The 20,790-nt window shown below is 33.4% G+C and overlaps 2 protein-coding genes across 5 annotated transcripts in view; one reads left to right on the top strand and one right to left on the bottom strand.

Annotated features, from left to right (window-relative positions):
- Positions 1 to 20,790, bottom strand: part of LOC141482807 (uncharacterized) — a 117,571-nt gene that overhangs the window by 48,877 nt on the left and 47,904 nt on the right. For 3 of the 4 annotated variants that reach the window (XM_074176652.1, XM_074176651.1, XM_074176654.1), the window contains one exon: positions 5,872 to 6,046. The exons of the other annotated variant lie outside the window; for it this stretch is intronic. In XM_074176652.1, coding sequence (XP_074032753.1) covers positions 5,872 to 6,046 — 175 coding nt within the window. The remainder of the gene's footprint in view (positions 1 to 5,871; positions 6,047 to 20,790) is intronic. 4 annotated transcript variants of the gene reach the window in all.
- Positions 3,288 to 4,701, top strand: LOC141482805 (tyrosine recombinase XerC-like). The gene is made up of 2 exons (XM_074176645.1): positions 3,288 to 3,719; positions 4,026 to 4,701. The coding sequence occupies exons 1-2, from the start codon at positions 3,303 to 3,305 to the stop codon at positions 4,683 to 4,685; spliced, it is 1,077 nt and encodes a 358-aa protein (XP_074032746.1). The 5' UTR covers positions 3,288 to 3,302; the 3' UTR covers positions 4,686 to 4,701.

The raw sequence follows: 20,790 nt of genomic DNA, 5'->3' as shown, positions 1-20,790 counted from the left end.
GTTCATAAAATTACCGATCTAAATGAAATAATAATAATAATATCGTTTATTATGCATAAAAATACATTTATACACAAAAGAAAAAGGCCATCTTCCACCCCTTCCAAAAATTATACAGTGAGTGTAAGAAAATAATTATAAAAATACTTATTTAATTTCATAACAATGATAGAGAAGAGAAGAAAAATTATAGATCATATTGTTGCTAGTAATTCTTAATATTCCTAACATTATTTTGGTCAACTATACATTGAATTTAAAATTAGCACTGATCAGTAAGCATCTGTGATTTTATTTCTTTCTTAAATTGATGAATATTAGATATGATTTAAAAGGGGTAAAATTTCATTCAGATAAGAGAGGAAAACATCCCTGAAATTTGGAAGTTCAGTGCCTTATGTTGAATGAGTTAATTCTTAAATTGACCATATGTATGTCAGAATTCCTGCTTAATGGACTATATTAATAACTAGGTGTTTCAGTTTGAAGCAACTTGAACAAAAAATGTTTATCAAATATTGGACTCTGTACCTCACATTCAGCTCCTTCATTTTTAACAAAAATGGTGTGACATGTTCACTATATGGTATACAGCATAAGAATCGCATGCAAGCATTTTGTATACGTTGTAACTTCTGCTTGTTATATTGCGGAAAAAAATTGTAATACACCGAACAACAATACTCGATGTAGGATTAAATAAGAGTTTCAACTAACCTGAGTTTCATTTCTTCTGATTACTGATAGGTACTATTTATTAAAACAACGATAAAAATAAAAACAACAATAAAAATTAATTGGCGCTCCAGGGCGATTTCATTGATTCCAGTGGCGCATTTGCTTTTTCAGCTGCAAGGAAAACCCGAAAAAACCTGCAGCACCACATCATCTGAAGATCTTGATCTACCAATGTCCTCTCTCTTATAAAACAAAATATAGGGTGTCTCCAGAGGCTCCAATAGATTCAATGCATCGCCAGAACACTTCGTGACACGACTATCGTCAAACTTAAACCAGTCCGTTTAAAGGTGATTGACAATGTTTCATGATGAATTTCACTAGTTCGGACTTCCATTGTCTACTATATGAAATGATTTGAAATCCCTGGAACAACTAAAGAAGAAGAATTAAAAATGAGATAGCTGAAAATAATAATTATATTAAGCAAAATAAACCTGAAATGAAATAATAGTGAAATAAAATATAAGTAAAAATAGAACAATTGAATAAATAGAAAAAAAGAAATGAAAAAAAAGAAAATAAAAAGTGAAGAGATTCCAAGTCACGTTAGTTCACGACGTTTCGATTGTTAGTATCTACAATCGTCTTCGGGTGATGACTGGACTGATTCCTCCGAGAGATGACTATTTATAGGTCGTTCGAGTACTTTCACTTATCCCCGCTTTCCATTTTCCGCTTCACTGGTTCCGTGGGAGATGACCGTTTTGGCGGGAGTTGGCCATTTTTCGCTTGATGATGGGTTTCCATATGTTGCGTATTTCTACGCTGGCTTGACTGAATACGTTGTTGGACATGTTTGCGGCTTCCTTGAATTTTCTCCTAAACCAATGTTCCTCTCTGTGCAAGATCTCAGCTTGGGACCACTCGATGTTGTGTTGATGGGTCCAAACATGGTCTGCTATTCCTGATTTGCTGGTTTCCCCTCGCTGTGTGTGTTTCTTGTGCTCGGCAATGCGAACATTCAATGGCCTCTTAGTTTCACCAATATAGGATTTTCCGCACTCACAGGGTATCCGGTAAATGCAAGTCTTGGAATCGCAGTCCGCGTTTGGTGGCCTGGTTTTCGTGAGGCTGCTACGGATAGTGTTACCGGATCTGAAGCAGGTTCTGATGTTGTACTTAGAACCAATTCTTCTTATCCTCTCCGATAATCCTCTGATGTAGGGAAGTGCAAGCACTGGTTGTGACGGCTTCTCTTCCTTGCGAGGCTCCTGCTGTCTTCTAGCCAAAGTCTTTTCTACCATCGCTTTGGAGTAGCCACTCCGTTGAAGATCATTTTTGATGATGTCTAGTTCCTTCTCGAGACCTTCCTTCGTATTACAGAGCCCAAAAGCACGGTCTAATAGAGTCTTGATGATTCCTTTTTTAGTCGATTGATGGTGGTTGGATTCGTGGTTCAGATACTGTCCCGTATGAGTGGGTTTTTGGTATACAGATGTTTCCCACTTAGTGTCGGTCCTCTTCACCAAAACGTCTAAGAATGGCAATTCGTTGTTGCCAAAACGGTCATCTCCCGCGGACCCAGTGAAGCGGAAAATGGAAAGCGGGGATAAGTGAAAGTACTCGAACGACCTATAAATAGTCATCTCTCGGAGGAATCAGCCCAGTCATCACCCGAAGACGATTGTAGATACTAACAATCGAAACGTCGTGAACTAACGTGACTTGGAATCTCTTCACTTTTTATTTTCTTTCTTTTTTCATTTCTTTATTTTTTCATTTCTTTATTTTTATTTATTCAATTGTTCTATTTTTACTTGTATTTTATTTCACTATTATTTCATTTCAGGTTTATTTTGGTTAATATAATTATTTTTTTCAGCTATCTCATTTTCAATTCTTCTTTTTTAGTTGTTTCAGGGATTTCAAATCATTTTATATAGTAGACAATGGAAGTCCGAACTAGTGAAATTAAACCAGTCCGTTTCGTCTTTGACCAAGGCGTAATAATGACCAAATTCAACGCCAGAACCACAGTGAACAATGACTGCATGAATATTATAATAGTGGTCTGCTAGGTTAAAATGTTCATCTATTTCGAACCTTCCAAAGAGTTTCTTGCTTCCGTCAGAGTCTTGTTTGAAAATCATTAGTGTTATTATTAGATTGACTGGAGCCTCAGCTATACTTGTTTCCTTATAACAGTCAGTTAGTTTGGCGCATGTTTGGCAATAAAGTCGATCATCACCTGTTGAAAATTCAATTTTTCTACTCCCGTACGTGAATAGTACTTTCACACACCGTTCACGAATCGTAAAATGTAATTTCACGCCCTTGTGCGTGAAATTATTTTTACGCCCTAGGGCGTGAAATAAACCCTTAAGAATAACATGGTACATTCAAGTGTTTTTATTACCAGTGCGTGAAATATACTCATAAAAAATACATTGTAGTCTGTCCATAAGACCTAATACATGAATATTTCGCTGATAGGCGGCCTTAGTGCATCTTTTGTTTAAGAGCAGCAATAAATCATAAATGAACTGTCAAAATAGCTTGATCATTATTGTTGTGAGCTCATTGTTGAGAGTTAATTATTAATATTTTAACATTATATTATAATGGATTCTGATCATTCAGATACACGAAGTACCCCGCCGGATGTTATGGATGCAGCCAATGAGGCTAGTAAGACTTTATTACCCCAAAAATCATTGAGCGTGTATGAAAATACGTATGAGAAATTCATGGCATGGAGGAAAACAAAGAATATCAATTCATTTTCTGAAAACGTAATATTGGCATATTTGTCAGAATTATCCAAGAACTTTAAGGCAGCAACACTTTGGAGTAATTTCTCAATGCTAAAAAGTACCATCAGCATTAAAAAAAACATAAATATTGACTATCCTAAGGTACGTGCTTTTTTAAAAAGGAAGAGTGAGGGATACGTTCCCAAAAAATCCAGAGTTTTGGAGAAAGAACAAATACTGAAGTTTATACAAGAAGCTCCTGACGAAAAATTTTTATTGAGCAAGGTAAGTTTAATGTCTCACGGTAGTATTAAATAAATAGAAAATAATATCTATAAATTAAGTAGATCCTACTAAGTATAGTTGGCCAAATCAGATATATTATCTAAAACTATGTTAATGTGATATCTAACTATGATCTTCTAAATTATTTTAAATTGGGCGTTGAGAATCGCGTTTTCACACATATATTTGTAAATACGAATGGTTCAGCGGTAGTGCGTCGGCCTCGCGCGCCCAAAGACCTGGGTTCGATTTCTGACAGCTATAATCTATTTTCAGTTTCTATATTGTAATTTCTTTTTCTTTTAGGTTATACTAATATTTGGACTTGCTGGAGCTCTTAGAAGAGATGAACTGTATAAACTGAAATTAGATGATATTGAAGATTTAGGTACAATACTCATAGTAAACGTCCATGATACAAAAACCAAAATCTCAAGAAAATTTACCATCACGGAACATCTTGAATTATACCGAAAATATACGGCACTCCGTCCGCAAAAATACGCAGAAAAAAAATTATTTATTAATTATCAAGGTGGAAAATGTACCTGCCAGATCGTTGGTATAAATAAAATTGGTAAAGTTCCTTCGGTAATCGCAAAATACCTAAATTTACCTCATGCTGAACAATATACAGGCCACTGTTTTAGGCGGTCATCCGCCACGTTATTAGTAGAAGCTGGAGGAGATTTGCTTACCTTAAAAAAACATGGAGGTTGGAAATCCTCTGCAGTGGCAGAGCATTATGAAGAAAACTCAATTACTCAGAAAATTGATGTGGCAAATAAAATTTTATCGTCTCAAAATCAAATTTCCTCAGCCCCTATCACCACTACTTCTATCATCTCAACTTCCAAATCAAGAAACACACTAATAGAAAAATCAAATGCTGCAGGTGTAAGTTTTGGAATGGTCACAGGTTCCAATATTACTATTAATAATCATTATTATTCCACATCAGAATGAAAACCAGAAATAATAATCTCAGTATAAGAATTAATTGTTAATTTTATAATATAGGTACTTACTAATTATTCTGAAATTCAATAAAGCTCTTTAAACTAATGGTGCTTAATTTTCTCTGTATGGTCGTAGAAAAAGTATAGTGTGCAACATGTGCGTGAAGACTTCTTTACACTCGCGTTGTTTGCGACACTCGCCTGAGGGCTCGTGTCGCAAATTCCACGCTTGTGTGAAAAAGTCGATTTCACGCACTTGTTACACAATATACTATTTCAGATGATTAAACAATAAGCTTTGCACGGACTGGTTTTTAGTAATATTAGAAAAAGCTAGATGAAGTTCCAGAAATTCCCATTAGTCACATAAGGTCAGGAGTATTGATTTTGCTATTGTTTTGCTCACGAAGAGTATTCAACAAGAACCCCAAGTATTCGGAACAAACCTCTTGTTGTCCTAACGAGCATCTAGTGGTCTTCAAAGACTCTAGGAAATCGGTTGGAGGAAAATATGATACATTCTCACGAAACTGCAGCTGCATGAACAGGTGTTCATGCTGCATGAACAGGTGTTCATGCAGCTGCAGTTTCTCGTTCTTGAAATTCTTCGTCATGAACAACACTTGTAAAATACTATTCATGTAGCAAGTTTTCCCTAAGTTATCCAATCCAATTTTCAGGACAACTCTCTACTGATTCGTAAGGAAGATTGGGGTGGAAATTTTTGTTCATCCCCAGCCACCGCCATAGATTGAGGTGAGCACTTCTGTCCAGCCTCGGGATTGGTTTTCGTTGTGTCTGTTTTGTTTTTGTTTCAATCATGTGTGTTCCTATGAGTAGCAGAGGAAGAGATGGTCACCTCTGGCAGAGCCCCGCATTACCAGAGGTAGGCTGATTACAATGAGGGTAGGCTGGTCCACGGTGACATGTTTCGCAAAGGCTTTTTGGGAGTTTTAGCTCCCCTCACCATAATTATTTCTGCCACTGACCTGGAGTTTGGCGACCCCGTCCGTAAGGCCATATTGGCTTCCCGGACAGGACCCCCAGTTCCCTGGCCGTTCCCCTATCCACCACCTGGGGACGCGCCCGATTGGTAGCCCAACCCACGGAAACTGCTGCTTCCTATTTCAACTTGAAACTATCAAATCACTGAGTAAATACTAGAAGTAACATGATTGATGAAAAAAACTTACTCTTGACGTTCGAAAAGGTAATTAAATTTGAGCCAGTTCCTGTGTGTCTCGTCGTTGCTTGGCATGGCTAACACTAGCTTTGGGCATACTCCTGATACCTTCAAAGTTATGGCTGCTTTGATGTTCGTGTGGAATATAACAACCGAATTGGGGTATTGGTAAAGTTCAGTGTGAGCTGGAAAAAAATCATCAGTCAATCAATTCCTTCTGTTCGAATTTATGAACTCTCAGATGCATATTTTTTGAAATATTCCATTACAACCCGACACCTGAAAAACTAAAAAGGAAGGGGTACATTTTTGGGCGAGATTAATTTTTGGGAATGAAAGGTTTTGGATTTCTACTTCCCCATCTTCATTTTATTTATTTTTATTTATCGGTCAAGTACACTACAGAATTATTCTAAAATCCCAAATGGTACATCAAGAAAGTTTCAATTGTTGAAACCAGTCAAGCATTAGAGTTCAGTTATGAACCCAACAAGTAAAATCCTTAATATTAACTATTGTAATTGCTTGAAAATAAATAAACCTATTTATATTTTATCAGTCCTATATATATACCACAAACTATTAATAAAATAGCAAATGTGTAAACAAACCCTAGAGTCAAGTTATTACTTTATATTAAACATTTTCATTTGTCATTAAGTTCAAATTCAAATAAAAAAGACATGTACGAGTACTATAATAACTTATGATTATTAAAAGAAATAATAAACGACTATTCAGAAGTTTAATGAACAATCTTTTTATTTTATTTATTTTTTATTTTTTATTTATTTCATTTTCATATTTTGTTTGGTACAATTTCTACTATAATAAAAATACATCGTAAACCCAAAGGAAACATAGAACATACCTAAGCAATGAATGCTTGTATCGTAATGTTCCATTCTTCCTTTTGGGTATCTTAATTCAATTTTTTATACACTGCGAGTTTCGAACAATAATAATGATAATATTGATAATATTGAGTAGATGAATTTGAAATTTATCATAAGAATTATTTTATATTAGTTAGGTTGGTTTGGATAATGGGAAAGAGAAAATAAGAAAGAATAAGTAATAAGTTATAGAGTAATAGAGGAGTGTGTATCAGTTGAAAATTAAATTTAGAGTATTGTTTTCGAGAGTGAAACTTTTAATGTTTTGTTTGTAGTTCGCCATTTTTGTTATTTGCTTTACTTTTAGAGGTAACATATTGTATAGTTTAGGTCCGAAATAGAATATAAATCTTTGTGTATGACTTTTTCTGAATTTGGGTATTCTGATAGATAGATCCTCAACAGATCTTGTATATTTTTCAGCAAGATTTTTTTCGTAGTTCTGTTTGTTTTTGAATATCGACTGAAGGCATTGATAGGAATATAGACCTCTGACATTCAAGATCTCGGAATTTTTATATAGCTGATGTGTTGATAATAACCTAGGTTTCTTCAATATAATTTTCATCAAAGTGTTCTTTGTTGTTTGAAGTCGTTTTATTGTTTTATTATACATTCCACCCCAAGCATTTATACAATATCTCAGGACAGATTCCGCTAGAGATTTATATAATATAAAGATATTTCTTTTATCCAAAATATCTCGTAATTGATGAAAGCTTTTAATTAGCAATCTGAGTCTTTTCACTACGTAGTCAGAGTGCGCGTCCCATCTCAGATGCTGATCTATCATAATACCTAGATATTTTATATTTATCAACCTTTCTATCAATGGACAAGAGCAATTTTGTGTTTCACACCCTGTTTGATGTATACTCAAAGTATTTTTTTCCGGTTGGTCATTTTGTAGTAAAGAGAAAGTTAGAAATTTTGTTTTACTAACATTCAGACTTAGAAGGTTATAATTTAACCATAGCCTTACATCGCTTAATACCTTCTGTGAATCCTTGTATACATTTTCCCCTGTCATCTGCATATGATATGAGATGCCCTTTGAAGTTTTGTATCGTACTTAAACTGTTTATGTAAATTAGAAACAGAATTGGTCCTAGTACTGTTCCTTGGGGAACTCCTATTTTGACTTCCGTAGAACTGCTGAATTGCTTATCGATTTTTATTTTTTGTACTCTATTAGTTAAGTAGTCTTTTAGTAAAAGTAGAGTTGGTTTCCGTATACCATATGTGTATAATTTATTCAGAAGCTTGTCATGTGCTACGGTATCGAAAGCTTTGGCAAGGTCCAGAAAAATCGTCAAACATTTTTGAGAGCTATCCAATGCCATTACGATATTTTCAATCATATCTAATACAGCACTTTCAGTATTAGAGTTTGCTATGAAACCAAATTGACTTTGTATATTACATGATTTTCACAAAAGAAATTCATTAATCTATTTTTAAGTGTAAATTCAAAAATTTTCGCAAAATTATTTGTAACAGAGATGGGCCTTTAATTTTCTACACAATCGCGTTTGCCGGCTTTATGAATAGGAGTCACCGATGAGTCTTTCCACTGTTGTGGTAGTTTTCCTTGTCTATAAGTTCAGTTGATGATGTGTACTAGTGGCTTTATCAGATATTTATGTATAATGAGGATATGCCATCAGGACCTGGTGAACAGCTGTTTTTGAGTTTTGATATCATTTCAATTACTTCGTTTTGCGTTACTAGCTTTAAAAATATTGTTGATTGTATGGTTTGGTCTTCGAGGAAATTGTTAGGTAGAGATCCAACTTTGTCTATTTTTTTAGCCATATCAGAACCTATGCTGGCAAAGTAATCACTGAAAATATTTAATTTTTGATCTAAGCTTGTTACTGGCTCACCGTTTTTGTTTTTTATTTGAATGTTGGAGATGGATTCCTTAATATTTTTTTTATTTGTTACATCTTTGATCAGTTCCGAGGTTTTTTTGCAGTCTCCATTCAAAGAATTGAGTTTATTTCTATAGAAGTCATTTTTTGTCTTTTTGATTAGTGCGTTCAATTTATTTCTATATAAGTTAAATTCTTTTTTAAGCTCTACTGAAGGAGTGCGTGTCAAATTCTTTTTTAGTTTATCTCTCTTTCGAATGGATGTTATAAGTCCTGATGTGATCCATGGTTTAATTCTGTAATGTCTTTTTACGGGTATGTTATGATTATGGGAAGCCAATTCAGTGTAAAATTGGAGTTGTGAAGTAAACCTGTCATAACCTTCCTGGGCATCTGAACACATGATAAAATCTTCTCAGTTATCGCTTTCCAGATATTCATTAAGTTTTATGTAGTTGACTTTCTTTATTGACCTATTAATAATGGTTTGCGTGGGTATATTTTCTTGAAATATTTCTAGATAGGTTGTATAATGATCAGTAAGAGTTGTATGAAATATAACAGGCGTTGTTATTAAATTTTCCAAACCCTTTTTTTTTTTTTAAATATATGATCAAGAATACTTCGTGAATCTTGAGTAACACGGGTGGGCTTGTTGATAAAGGAAAAATAACCATATTGCATGAGAATATTCACATATTCATCAATATATTATGTTGAAGATCTATCCATCAGATTCAAATTTATATCACCCATGAAAATATTTGAATCTCTTTTTCCAAGGGAAGAGAGATAGTTACGCAAGTCATCTATGTAGACTTGTGTGTCAGTTGACGGTAATCTATATGATGCTGTTAGTTCTATACACAGGTTGTGTATAGATATTTCTAGTGATAGTAAGTGTGTTTCTGTAAATTTGACAATTGTAGCTTTTGAGTTTATATTCTCTTTCACGTATACAATAACATCATCATTTTGATTTTTTTTTCGAGTTATTATAATATATTATATATCCTGGTATTTCATAGTCACTAATTGTGTCGATATTCCAAGTTTCAGACAGAACTAAAACATCAGTATATTCGTTTAATTCTTGTAAATATATTAATAGCTCATCAAAATTTGTATTTATACTTCTTATATTGAAATGTGCAATTGATAACACACCCCCCCCTTTGTCCTCTCTTATATCTCCTACAAAATAGTCTTTGATGTGGTTATATTCTAAAGTTTCTATTTCCTCATTCTCATCTAATATTGAGAAATTCTAACATTTCAAGCACTTATGCCTATGGATCGGAAACAATGTCAAATTAGTAAGTATTACAAGAGGTACACTCCCATGCGATATTTTATTTTTATTTAACGAAGCGAAGTTTTAATACGCACATTATAGTATTTGTATATAGATGAATATATTATGTAAGTATATTGATAATTCCAAGAAATATTAAAGATATAAGAAAAGAAAAAAAAAGAAAGAGGAGTTTTTAACTTAATAGTACATACAATATCATTCAGGATACGAAAAGTTTGGTGAAATCTTCTTGTGATTTGATGATTGAAACTTTTCCATTAAAGTTGACGTAGATTTTTCCCGAATCAGTCCATGTGTTTCTCAGAGAAACTTTTTCTATAACTTTGTTGAGAATTCCGACTCTCGTTTTGGTGAGGTCTTCACGGGTAACTACTCTCGTACCTTTTAGCAATCTTTTCTTTGTATAAATCATCTGCTTAATGAAATAATCACTGAGTTTTATGAATATTCCTCGAGGTTTAGTTTCAGATTCCTTTTTCCCTATTCTGTAGCAAGTAATTATGTCAGTATCTTTCAACTTGATAGACATTTTTGAATTTAGGAACTTGATCAATTCTTCTTTCAGGCTTTCCTTCGGTTTCTCTTCATAGTTGAACACACGTATATTTTTTTTTTCATTTCCTGCTCTATGCTGTCGTATTTTCTTTCCATAATTTGTTTTTCAGAGTTCATGGTTTCTATAACGCTGTGTAGATTGGTTATTTTCTCATTGGTATTCTTCCTGAAGTCATTGAACTCGTTTTTCAATTCATAAACATTTTTTTCAATCTCCTTTAGTTTTTGTTCAAGAGAATTTGCGACTGCTTCGGCGACACTATCTGTTATGTTTTTCATGAATGTTTTGTCCTTGAGGAGATTCAATATTGCATCGTTTACAGATGATCTTATTTCTTCTGATAAATCCCTTGTTAAAACCATTTTTGATGGACAAAAATGTGTTATATTTACTATTACGTAAAAATAGAAATGGGTATATAGCACTTCATCAACTATTGATTTTTGCTCGTTTTATGGGAGCGACACAGATATACGTCTACTCACGGCACATTCGAACTCTCTGTCATCTCTTGATGAAGTCGTGTAATTGCAATTTTTTTGAATTTTAAATATGACAAATGAAAAAGATCGAGTTCTGAAAAGTATGTATTGAAATTTTTTTGAAGCCTACAACTTAATGCCATCGAGCCATAGTTAGTCTTGTGAAATCGCAACCCAAATGAAAAAATGCGATTGCTTCTTAAGGATCTTGAGTTAAAAGAAAGGCAAAGGTCATCTGAAATAGTTGAACAATTGTAGTGGAAGTTTATTATTTTATGAAGGAATAGAACCATTGCAAGTTCACGTCTGTACTCAAGTGATAATAAATCTAATACCGACAGCCTCATTTGCGAGGTAAATCCAAAGTAGGGTAGGCCAAGTTTCCAAATTATATATTTAGAGAAGCGATTTTGCACTTTTTCAAGCCTCTCTTTATGACAAGAATAAAGAGAACACCAAATAACACTATTTTATTCCAAAATATTCCGAACCAGTGAAAAGCATAATGTCTTTTTTTTTTTTTTATTTATTCAATCCGCATTCAACCTCAAAGGGTCATTTGCGGTGGAACAATATAATATTTACAATATGTTGGTAATCTTAATATCACTGATATATTGAATCACTTTTCTAAAGTTTGTATTCGAAAGGATGGAGATGTCACTAGGTAGCAGAAGGGCATTTCTGTACTGCTGGTATTGGGGACAGCTAAATAGATGTTGTACAGTTAATGTTGTGTAGCACCAGTTACAATTTGGTGGTGGCTCCTTCTTCAAGATGTGCTGATGTGTGAGTCTGGTATGTCCAATCCTTAGGCGAGTCAGAATAGTCTGATGTTTCCTGCTTAGTCCAGAATAGTTCGGCTTTTCCATGTTCGGATTTAGTTTGTAGAGCATAATGTCTTTATAGCATCATATTCTGTAATATGCCGGGTATTCCTTTTGATGAATCCGAGCATTCTGAATGCTTTATTACAGATATTATTGACATGATCAATAAAGCTTAGATCTTTATCGAAAGTAATTCCCAAATTGCATAAGCTTTTGACAGTTTGAAGAGTTGCATCATTGATGGAGTAGTTTCCAATGACAGGCTGTCTTATTCTATAAAATCTCAACACATAACATTTCTAAATGTTATCTTTTAGACAATTAGTATCACAGTAGGTAAAAAAGCTATCTAGGTCATTTTGAATACATTCAATATCATTGGTACATTGCACTGTTTTGAAAAACTCAAGGTCGTCCGCATACAGAGAGATACTACAGTGTTTAAACACTGATTTACCATCATTAATATAGAGTAGAAATGATATAGGACCAATGTGCGAACCTCGCGGAACCCCTGAAATCACATGAATTGTTTCTGACACACTGTCAGCTATCCTCACATTCTGCGATCTACCGTAAAGGTAGGATTGCATAAATTTCAATTATCTGCCCGTTATTCCAAGATTATTAAGTTTTAAAAATATTAGTTCATGACAAACTGAATCGAAGGCTTTAGCAAGGTCCGTGTAGATAACATCAACTTGGAACCCTTGCTCAAGCTTATTTGTGATGAAGTTTTGATAGACAGCCAAATTTTAATACTTTACCTACCATTTGATAATTCCAGTACATGTAAGTCATCTCGAAAAATAAAAATAAATATTGATTGATTGATTGGAATCGTTCGATAAAAAAAATGGATTCAAAAAATGAACTCTTCAGAAATATGGGAAGATCATGTGACGGAGTAAAATATCTTAGGCAAATCCACTAGCTCCACAGTCAACAACGTCTAGTTAAGCGAATGCAGAAGCAGCTCAATATCAACAAGGCGCCTAGTCCTGATTAAGTGCCCGTCATCGTACTTTAAAGTGCGCAAATGAAGTCGCACCAGTATTTTGTCGAATTTCCAACCTGTTTGTTTTATTCATTATGCTTTCCATTCTGGGATGTGCAATAAACGAAAAATAGGCAATGAACATTTTCCTGCTTGTTGTAAGATTGCTCGCGTCCAGCCTATTCCCAAAGAGGGCAAAAAAAATCTTTCGAATATCTTAGACCAGTCGCTTTGGCTATCAGTGATGTCAAAAATCATGTAAACCACCATATCCTCAGATGTTAACAAATGTAAACCACCATATCCTCAAATATTCGGAAAGCTTCAACATCTTGAGCGTTCACCAATATGGCTTTCAATACATGACAAAAAATATAAAAAATACAAACATAGCTTGGATTGAAGGGTTTATATTTTTAGGAGTGATTAATTTTTTGGGAAAGAAAGTTTTTGGCTTTCTACTACTCCATCTTGATACAAAAAAAGATGAGGGAATCTTCCAAGAAAGGAAGGAAGTAATCAATTTGAAAATAAGTAACTCTATACATGGATGTTTAGATCATGCAAAGAAGTAACTTTCATACACAAACTGAAAGAAAGTTCTCGTGAAACAACTACTTTCATATAAACATTGAATTACACGAAAGAAAAAAAAATCTTTCGAAACAAATACTTCTTCTATATGAACACTGAATTATACAGAAGATATTTTTCTCTACTCAGAAATAAAATTTCTGTTTTCACAGTGTCACCATTAAAGTGCGCACCATATGGGAATTTTTTTTTCGAAAAGTTTCAATGAAGTTTAACTTTGGCACTTGTTTGTGCTTTAAATTTAACTTAAAATGATGCAGCCAACTGCGACCCACTGACGTTCAGTGTTTGTCAAATTCAACTTTTTTTTATTGAAAAAGTGCATTTCTAGATCGAATTTAACAAAAAGTTACTTGAAAAAGTTGTGTCTACGGCAATTTTATATCCATATGCCAAATTTTATGCAACTAGGATAAAGTTAACGTTTTGCTTATTTTTGACAGATATCCCCTTTATTTAAAAAAAAAAGTTCGGTTAATTGTCATCAATTCATGTATACATAACAAACTCATCATGGAGTTTAACTTTTCTGATAAATTTTTACTCATACGGATATTTTTAGAGAGAAATTAAAAATGTGCTATACAAATTTTATCATGACTGGTGCAAAGTTTCAATCACTTGGCTATTTTCTTAAACAAACGTCAGTACCTTCAATTTTGAAAAAGCAGACACAACTCAAAAACTGCAATAAGTATCAATGAAATAACTAGAATTGAAATTACATTAAAATTTCAATATTCAGTATTTACAGATTATTTATGAACACTAACTAGGGCGTAAGGATGCTTAATCACGTTGAATAAAATTTTTAGGTCTTGACAAACAAAATGCATGCTATGGTAGTGTCAATTTGTTGATTCACTTGTCAAATTTCCAACAGTTATTGTTGCAATAATGTTAACTCATCAGGGAAGAATAGAAATAGTTTTAATATGTGGTGAGAATACACCATACCGGCAAGTAGCCAACATTTTTAATGAACGGCATTCAGGAAAAAATGTTCAACATACTACTGTGTCAAGGATAATGTCGAAATTCAGAGAAACAGGATCCGTAGCAAATTAATTTAAGAAAAAGCACTCCCCATGTAAATATGATGAGGAGGCCCAACTTAACATTTGTTCAAAAGTTATAGAACACGGGCAAACGAGCATAACCGATATTATAAAAAATATCGATTACAAGAGAGAAAGTGTTAGAAAAATTTTATTAATGAATAAATTTTTGCCTCACAAGCTAAAATGTATTAACACATTAAAATAACGGTTTCAAGGAGAGAAGAAAATGTAAAGTTTCTGTATAAAATTTTATGGACAGATGAGGCAACGTTCTCTTCAAATGGAACGGTAAGTTCTCAAAATTGCCAATGGTGAGCCCAAGAAAATCCCGATTTCACAGTTGAATGTGGTGATCAGTATTCCTTTAAAATAATGTATAGTGTGGGATACTTAACGACCAAATGATTGGACCATTTTTCTTTAGGGAAAATTTATCATCCGTCTGTTATCTCAACCTTTTAAATAAAGAGGTTAGTGAAGTTTTAGATAATATGCCTTTAAATATTAAATACGACCTATGGTATCAGCTTGATGGCGCACCAATACATCACACGCTTGCAGTAAAACAGTCCCTCCAACAAATGTTCAGAGGCAAAGTTATTGGACGTAACTGGGAACAAATATATATCCCCGATTTATTAAAAATGCAGTTACACATGTCAGTAGAAGGACCATAATTTGTATTGAACGTGGAGGACGACATACTGAAATGTAGGCTATAAGTGTTTGACAACCTCATTCAGATCAATAAGTAATTTTTTGTACCCATTTGTATTCTCTATAATATTATTGTTGTTTAAAATTTATAATTATAATAATAGTTCTATCGAAATTATTTGCATTTTTTTCAGTTGCCTCTGCTTTTTCGAAATCAAAGGTTTGTTTAAGAAAATAGCCAAGTGATTGAAACTTTGCACCAGTCATGTTAAAATTTTTATAGCACATTTTTAATTTCTCTCTAAAAATGTCCTTATAAGTAAAATGTTATCATAAAAGGTAAACTCCATGATGAGTTTGTTATGTATACATGAATTGATGAAAATTAACCGAACTTTTTTTTTAAAATAAAGGGGATATCTGTCAAAAATAAGCAAAACGTTAACTATCCTAGTTGCATAAAATTTGGCTTATGGATATAAAATTGCCGTAGACACAACTTTTTCAAGTAACTTTTTGTTAAATTCGATCTAGAAATGCACTTTTTCAATTTTTTTCAAAAAATAAGTTGAATTTGACAAACACTGAACGTCAGTGGGTCACAGTTGGCCGCATCATTTTAAGTTAAATTCAAAGCACAAACAAGTGCCAAAGTTAAACTTCATTGAAACTTTTGGAAAAAAAAGTTTCCCATATGGTGCGCACTTTAATGGTGATACTGTATGTTATAAGTTTATATGAAAGTAGCTGTTTCAGGAGGACTTTCTTTCAGTTTGTGTAGAGTTACTCATTTTCAAATTGATTACTTCCTTCCTTTCTTTGGAAGATTCCCTCATCCTTTTTTTGTATCAAGATGGAGTAGTAAAAAGCCAAAAAGTTTCCCAAAAAACAAACATAGCAATTTCTCAAATAAAACATACATGACATGAAATATAAAAAATACAGACAGCAATTTCACAAATAAAACATTAAGAAGACAGATGAGTTTAGGTGAACATTATAGATTATCATGGTAAAATTCATGGATCGAATAATAAGCTTTTTTGATTAAAAGATCGTTAACTGTACTTCGAAACTGTTTGATATCTGTGCTATTTTTTAGATTGGTAGGAAGGTGATTATATACTTTAATACTTTCATAAATCAGAGAATGCTGAGTCAAGGTGAATTTTGGAATAGGTAAGTAAAGCATATGGTTCTGTCTAGTGTTGTGACAATTTGTTTCGGGAGTGTACATGCTAGTTTTATTTTTATGAATTAAGCATACTGTTTCCATTATGTATCAACAGGTGACGGTTAATATTTTGTGGCTGATGAATAAAGGCTTGCAGTGATCTCTGGACTCAAAGACCTCTTCTGTAGCTTAAATATCATATTCTGTAACTGTAAACTACAATGGCCCCAGAAAGCTATTCCATAGCGAATATGAGATTCAATCAGTGCAAAGTAAGCCATTCTAGCTGTAGTATACTCTAGTCCATTTGATATCACTCTAATAGCATAACATCCACTAGATACTTTTTTACTCAGATGGAATACATGTTCTTTAAAATTTAATTTATTGTCTATGTGAATGCCTAGGAGTTTAGTATGCTGTTTGTTTTCTATGTAATGGTTATCCAAATCTAAATCGTCTAGTATACATTTGAAAGTAACTAGTTTGTTTTGTTGATGTTGAAGCACAAGGAGTTTGCGTTACACCAGGCTTGAATTTGTTGAATATCTATTTTTATCGTTTTTGATAGCTGATTAATTCCTTCATTACTCCATATAATAGTGGTATCGTCGGCAAATACAGTAAATTGTCCTGCGATGGTAATAGTTATTAGGTCATTTAAGTATATTAAAAATAATACTGGTCCTAAAACAGACCCCTGAGGTACTCCATGTTTTATAATGATGCCCAATAGGCTAAAACAGCTGTTAACCGGTGGCTCTTAAATTGAAATCGAATTGGGAATGATCAGAATAGTAGTACACAGAATAGTAGTACACAAAAAATATGTCACAAAGCGCCCACGCTCTTTTACACGCTTTATATTAGCTCCACTTGTATGTATGTATATATGTATGTTTGCTTGCTTGCTACTCCCAAGCTCGGGATCTGTATTAGATCGACATTATTATTGCTTGATCTATTCGCGGGCAGATGTCGCTGTACTTAACCTCCTTGTATTTCTTGATCTATTCGCGGGCAGATGGCGCTATATGTAACCTACTGTATAGGTTGTTCAAAAGAAAATCAAAATAAAAAATTAATTTCAAGAATAGTAAGTGTTAGCGCAATTCTGTACTAGTAGTTGAAATGTTGAAAGATTAGTGTCCGACCGAAAGTTCGGTTTTGGTTGAGTTTCGGTAAAAAACGGGTTTCGGTTTTGGCAGCAAACCTGCCGAAACTACGACCGAAACTGCATTCGGGAGTTCCCGTGCTGTGATTGGTCACGTTCGGCGCGTTGATTTTCATACAAGTCACGTGCCTAATCATGTCGTGACTTACTTTGTGATTTACTTTGTTACATAAATATTAAGTACCTATTGTGACATTAGGTAACAACTTGAATAGGTGATTTTATGTTTATTATTTTTGAAAAACCATCAATAATATTCAAAAGAAGGATCTTCAAGTATTTTTAAGATGCAATTGATATTTTTCTTAAATAAGGGTTTGTTATGTTGATTATCAATAAGAAAAAATGTTGAAGACTACATAACGTTGTGATTTAAAGATAACAAAATAAAGACTGACTGATTATAATAACATTTTCTTTATTTTTCCCTCAAAATATAATCCTTGTAAGGAAGTTTCGGTTTCGTTTTCGGCCGAAACAACACATAATAGGTTCACAAAAGAAAGACGTACAATACAGGATATAGCAGCCACTAACGGTTTCTCGAGGGGTATTGTAGATGACATAATAAGGAAGAAGAAGTTTAGGTTAAGAATGAACGAAATCTCGACTTTCAGAAAGGACAAAAAAGTAAGATAAATACATCTCAGTTCCATACCACCAATATACGAGGAACTTTGAAAAGATATTCAAGGAACTAGGTATGAAGGTGGTTTTTAAAACAAGTCATACCCTACAGAGCCTTTTGGGAAGTCCAAAAGACAAAGTCGAGAATTCGGAAAAGTCTGGAATTTACCAAATTGAATGTAAGGACTGCGATGCAAAATATTATGGACAGACGAAAAGATTTATTAAATAATAATAATAATAATAATTTATTTAGCCACTGAGGTACAATATGTACATATGGTATGTCAACAGGTACTATTTATACTAAACATATACATTTAAAATATAGCAAGTAAGTAAGATATAAAGTTTAAAATCTCAATGAGTGTTTGTTAGAATACTAAACAAAATAAAACTCAGCTGAAGTTGCCATCCAGATACTCTTGTACATTATAAAAACATTTTTCAATAAAAAATTCCTTAGTACTTTTATAAAAAATATTGTCTGATTTGGAGTTTTTTTAAAAGTTGGGTAGTTTATTATAAAACGTAATAGCACTATACTGGGAAGAGTTTTTAAATTTAGATGTGGTGTGGGCTGGTATTCTCAATAAGCTACCATGCCGCGTGTTATGATTGTGGGATGATGCATTGGTTGCATCATCCCAGATTTTTTCTCGCAAAATTAACACATTTGAGCAGATAAATTGATGGTACCGATAATAGTTGCATTCTGACAAATATCGGTTTACAGCTATCTCTATATTCCATATTGAAAATCAATCTTGCAATACGTTTTTGTGCTACAAATATCCTATTAAAATCTCTACCAGAACCCCAAGACATTATATTGAGTGAAATATGGGAATAAGCCATAGCGAAATAGATTGCCAATAGACCTTGTTGGTCAACACAGTTTTTCATTTGCTTGATCGCAAAATAAGCTTTATTTAGTTTTTTACAGACACTATCGATGTGTTGATCCCAACTTAATGTTTCATCCAAAATTGTTCCTAAAAATTTAACTTCGTTTGCTGCATTGATATTGATATTATCGCACTGAGCTAATTCACTTATGGTACCCCTACTTCTATTATAAAATCTCATCGATACCGACTTTGAGGTATTCAGAACTAAACGATTACGATCACACCAGCTTGTGAACTGGTCTATAATCAGTCTAACTTTTGTTAGCAAATCATCTGTAGTAGGTCCAGAGACTATAATGGTGGTGTCGTCAGCGAACACAGTAAATAGCAATCACTCATATATTCCGACAGATCATTGACAAAAATTAAAAACAATAGGGGACCAAGAACAGAGCCTTGGGGAACCCCCAATCTAACCTCGCGTTCATTAGACATTGAATTTATTTGCTTCACAATTATGCTACGACCACTCAAGTGAGACTTAAACCATAGTACTATGTTATTAGGCAAACCAAGCACACTTAATTTGGTCAACACAAAATTACTTGATACCGTGTCAAAAGCTTTTGACAGGTCAAAAAACACACTGATAATAAAATCATTTTTATCAAGTTTTTCATAAATATGACTGAGAAAACAATAGCTAGCTGTTTCAATAGAGTGATTTTTCCTAAAACTGTGTTGGCAGTTTGATAGCAGGGTATTACATTCCTGATAGCTGATAATTCTGCTAGCCACTAATTTCTCATATAGTTTGGAAAGTTCACAAAGCAGAGAAATTTGTCTGTAGTTATCTATTTCGTCTCTACTACATTTTTTAAACAACGGTTTAATTAGAGCTTTTTTGAATTCATCCGGAAAATATCCTTGGATGAATGATTGATTGAAAAGATAAGTGAGTGGGTCGATTATAGCATCTATTATGCTCTTAATAGTACTCATAGATAGATCATCAACGCCTGATGACTTTTTATTTTTCATTAACTTTAGGGTATCATGGAACAGGATATAAGGAACACATAGCACACTTGAGGTTCATTGTCGGTAGATTCGGATACATTTCATTGAACTTTCTACATGTTCTGCTGATAATTTTGTCTCACTGTCCAAAAATAATAAACAAATTCATAAGAACTTCGTTTGAATAGTTTTGTTCCATCGTTTTGAAGGTATTTGCAACTTCTGAAGTGACGAAAATGTCGATATTATTAGGAGAATGTCACAACGCTACTGTCAAATAGTAATCATGGCCTGCTTACCAAATACCGAATGGAAATACCATTCTGAAGGGACATTTTCACAAATAAATGTTCATAAGTCCGAAACTTGACTAGTTAGGTATAGGTATGATATACATAGAAAGAAAGCAAATTTCAGCAGCTTTCCGAATTTTCAATAATATACGGGGTGTTCCATTTAAAATAATCAAATTTCAGCAACTTTTTCAAGCAAACGAAAAAACTGTATTTTTTACCACCCTGTATTGAAGTAACGGAGATTAGGCTGACGTGTGGGAAGTGTCCAAGTATCACCTAACTCCAAACCAAATTTCGATATCATAGTACTTCTTAACTAAAAGATATCGGCATTTTTAGAAGTCATGATTTTCGAAGAAAAAAATTGAAATTAATTTTTATTTCGAAAACGGTAACAGATAGGTATAGGGAAATATCAAGAAAAGTTGTCGGGCGATTGTTGGAGATTCCAAAAATAATATTATATACAGAGTGTTTCATTTGAAAAATCAAAGTTGCTACTGCTTTCTAATAGAAGCGGCA

The sequence above is a fragment of the Leptinotarsa decemlineata genome, unplaced genomic scaffold, assembly GCF_025532065.1.
Source record: "Leptinotarsa decemlineata unplaced genomic scaffold, Ldec_3_MD MMD2_tig00001973_RagTag_RagTag, whole genome shotgun sequence".
Classification (NCBI taxonomy): Eukaryota; Metazoa; Arthropoda; class Insecta; order Coleoptera; family Chrysomelidae; genus Leptinotarsa; species Leptinotarsa decemlineata.
Note: the sequence above shows the minus strand (reverse complement) of the source record. Positions and strands in the feature narration are given on the sequence as shown.

What these genes read in the sequence shown, in the direction of transcription:
- LOC141482805 (XM_074176645.1), top strand. Translation starts at nt 3,303, where the DNA reads ATGGATTCTGATCATTCAGATACACGAAGTACCCCGCCGGATGTTATG. An exon ending in AAAAATTTTTATTGAGCAAG is followed by an intron (nt 3,720 to 4,025) that starts GTAAGTTTAATG and finishes TTTTTCTTTTAG; the next exon opens with GTTATACTAATATTTGGACT.